Source organism: Nothoprocta perdicaria, unplaced genomic scaffold (assembly GCF_003342845.1).
Source record: "Nothoprocta perdicaria isolate Ctin4 unplaced genomic scaffold, notPer1 scaffold_157, whole genome shotgun sequence".
Taxonomy (NCBI): domain Eukaryota; kingdom Metazoa; phylum Chordata; class Aves; order Tinamiformes; family Tinamidae; genus Nothoprocta; species Nothoprocta perdicaria.
The window spans coordinates 951,774-953,009 of NW_020454727.1; the positions used below are offsets into that span (position 1 = coordinate 951,774).

General features: G+C 70.8%; 1 protein-coding gene across 1 annotated transcript in view; it reads left to right on the forward strand.

Annotated features, from left to right (window-relative positions):
* The window catches only part of SEMA6B (semaphorin 6B), an 8,723-nt gene that overhangs the window by 6,910 nt on the left and 577 nt on the right, over window positions 1-1,236 (forward strand). The window contains exons 12-15 of the mRNA XM_026035160.1: window positions 205-345; window positions 617-694; window positions 816-874; window positions 950-1,226. Of these exons, the coding sequence (XP_025890945.1) occupies window positions 205-345; window positions 617-694; window positions 816-874; window positions 950-1,226 (555 nt within the window). The remainder of the gene's footprint in view (window positions 1-204; window positions 346-616; window positions 695-815; window positions 875-949; window positions 1,227-1,236) is intronic.

Consider the following 1,236-nt stretch of genomic DNA (forward strand, 5'->3'; position numbering starts at 1 on the left):
TGGGTGGATCAGTGCATGAGATGCTTAGGGATGGATTGCTGCATGGAGAAGCAGAAGAATGGAGGAAGCAGTTGGGAATGGAGGGATGGGAGAGATGGACGCCTGGATGGGTGAGGTTCCAGGGCACGGAGAGGCGAGAAGGGCGCAYGGAGGGCGCGGGGAGATGCTCTCCTCCAGAGCGGCCAGGCTGAGCTGGGCCCCCAGGTGCGGCCGGGACACGGAGGCCGAGCGGCGGYTGCTGGGCCTGGAGCTGGACAAGGCGGCGGGGACGCTGCTGCTGGCCTTCCCGCCCTGCGTGGCCCGCGCGCCCGTCGCCCGCTGCCAGCAGCACTCGGCGTGCATGAAGTGAGTGGCCGGGTCTCAGCACCCGCTCCAAAACGGGGGGCGGGGCCTCTGGGTGGGGGTGGAGCTTGTGTCAAGGAGCGGGGCCTGCCTTGGAAATCCCGGGATTTGCAAAGTTATCCTGGGCCGTGCATGGCCCTTCCCTGCAAGGSGAAACTGAGGCACGGGGTCAGTGTCCCCACCATGGGCAAGGGGGGCTGGGGGCTTGTGTCCCCCCCTCGGGACCAGGGTATTCCCAGGCCTGGAGCTGCTCCCACTGTCTCTGCTCCGCCAGGAACTGCCTCGGGAGCCAGGACCCCTATTGTGGCTGGACGCCCGAGGGCTCCTGCGTCTTCCTGGAGCCCGGCCCCAGGTGAGCCCGCGGTGCTGACGTGGGTGCCACACGGGGGACAAGGGGCACCCAGAGCGTGCAGAGCTCGAGCYGCCGAGCCCCGACACACTCATGTCCCCCCGTGACCGCCACCTTCCCGCAGGGTGGCCTTCGAGCAGGACATCGCTGGCATCGCCACCGCRCACCTGGGCGACTGCGACGGTGAGTGGGCGGCGCGACGGGGACCCCGCGGTGGTGGCACCGCGGTGGCCGTGACGCCGCGGCGCCCGCACCCAGGGCTGGTGACCGAGAGCTTCGTGGAGGGCGAGCCGGACGGGCTGGTGTCCGTGAACCTGCTGGTCATCTCCTCGGTGGCCGCCTTCGTCATCGGCGCCGTGGTGTCGGGCTTCAGCGTGTGCTGGTTCGTGGGGCACCGCGAGCGCAAGGAGGCGGCGCGGCGCAAGGACAAGGAGGCCATCGTGGCGCACGGCGAGTCGGTGGTGAGCGTGAGCCGGCTGGGCGAGCGGCGGGCGCGCGGCACGGCGCTGCTGGCGCCGCTCATGGCGCCGGGCTGGCCGCCGGGC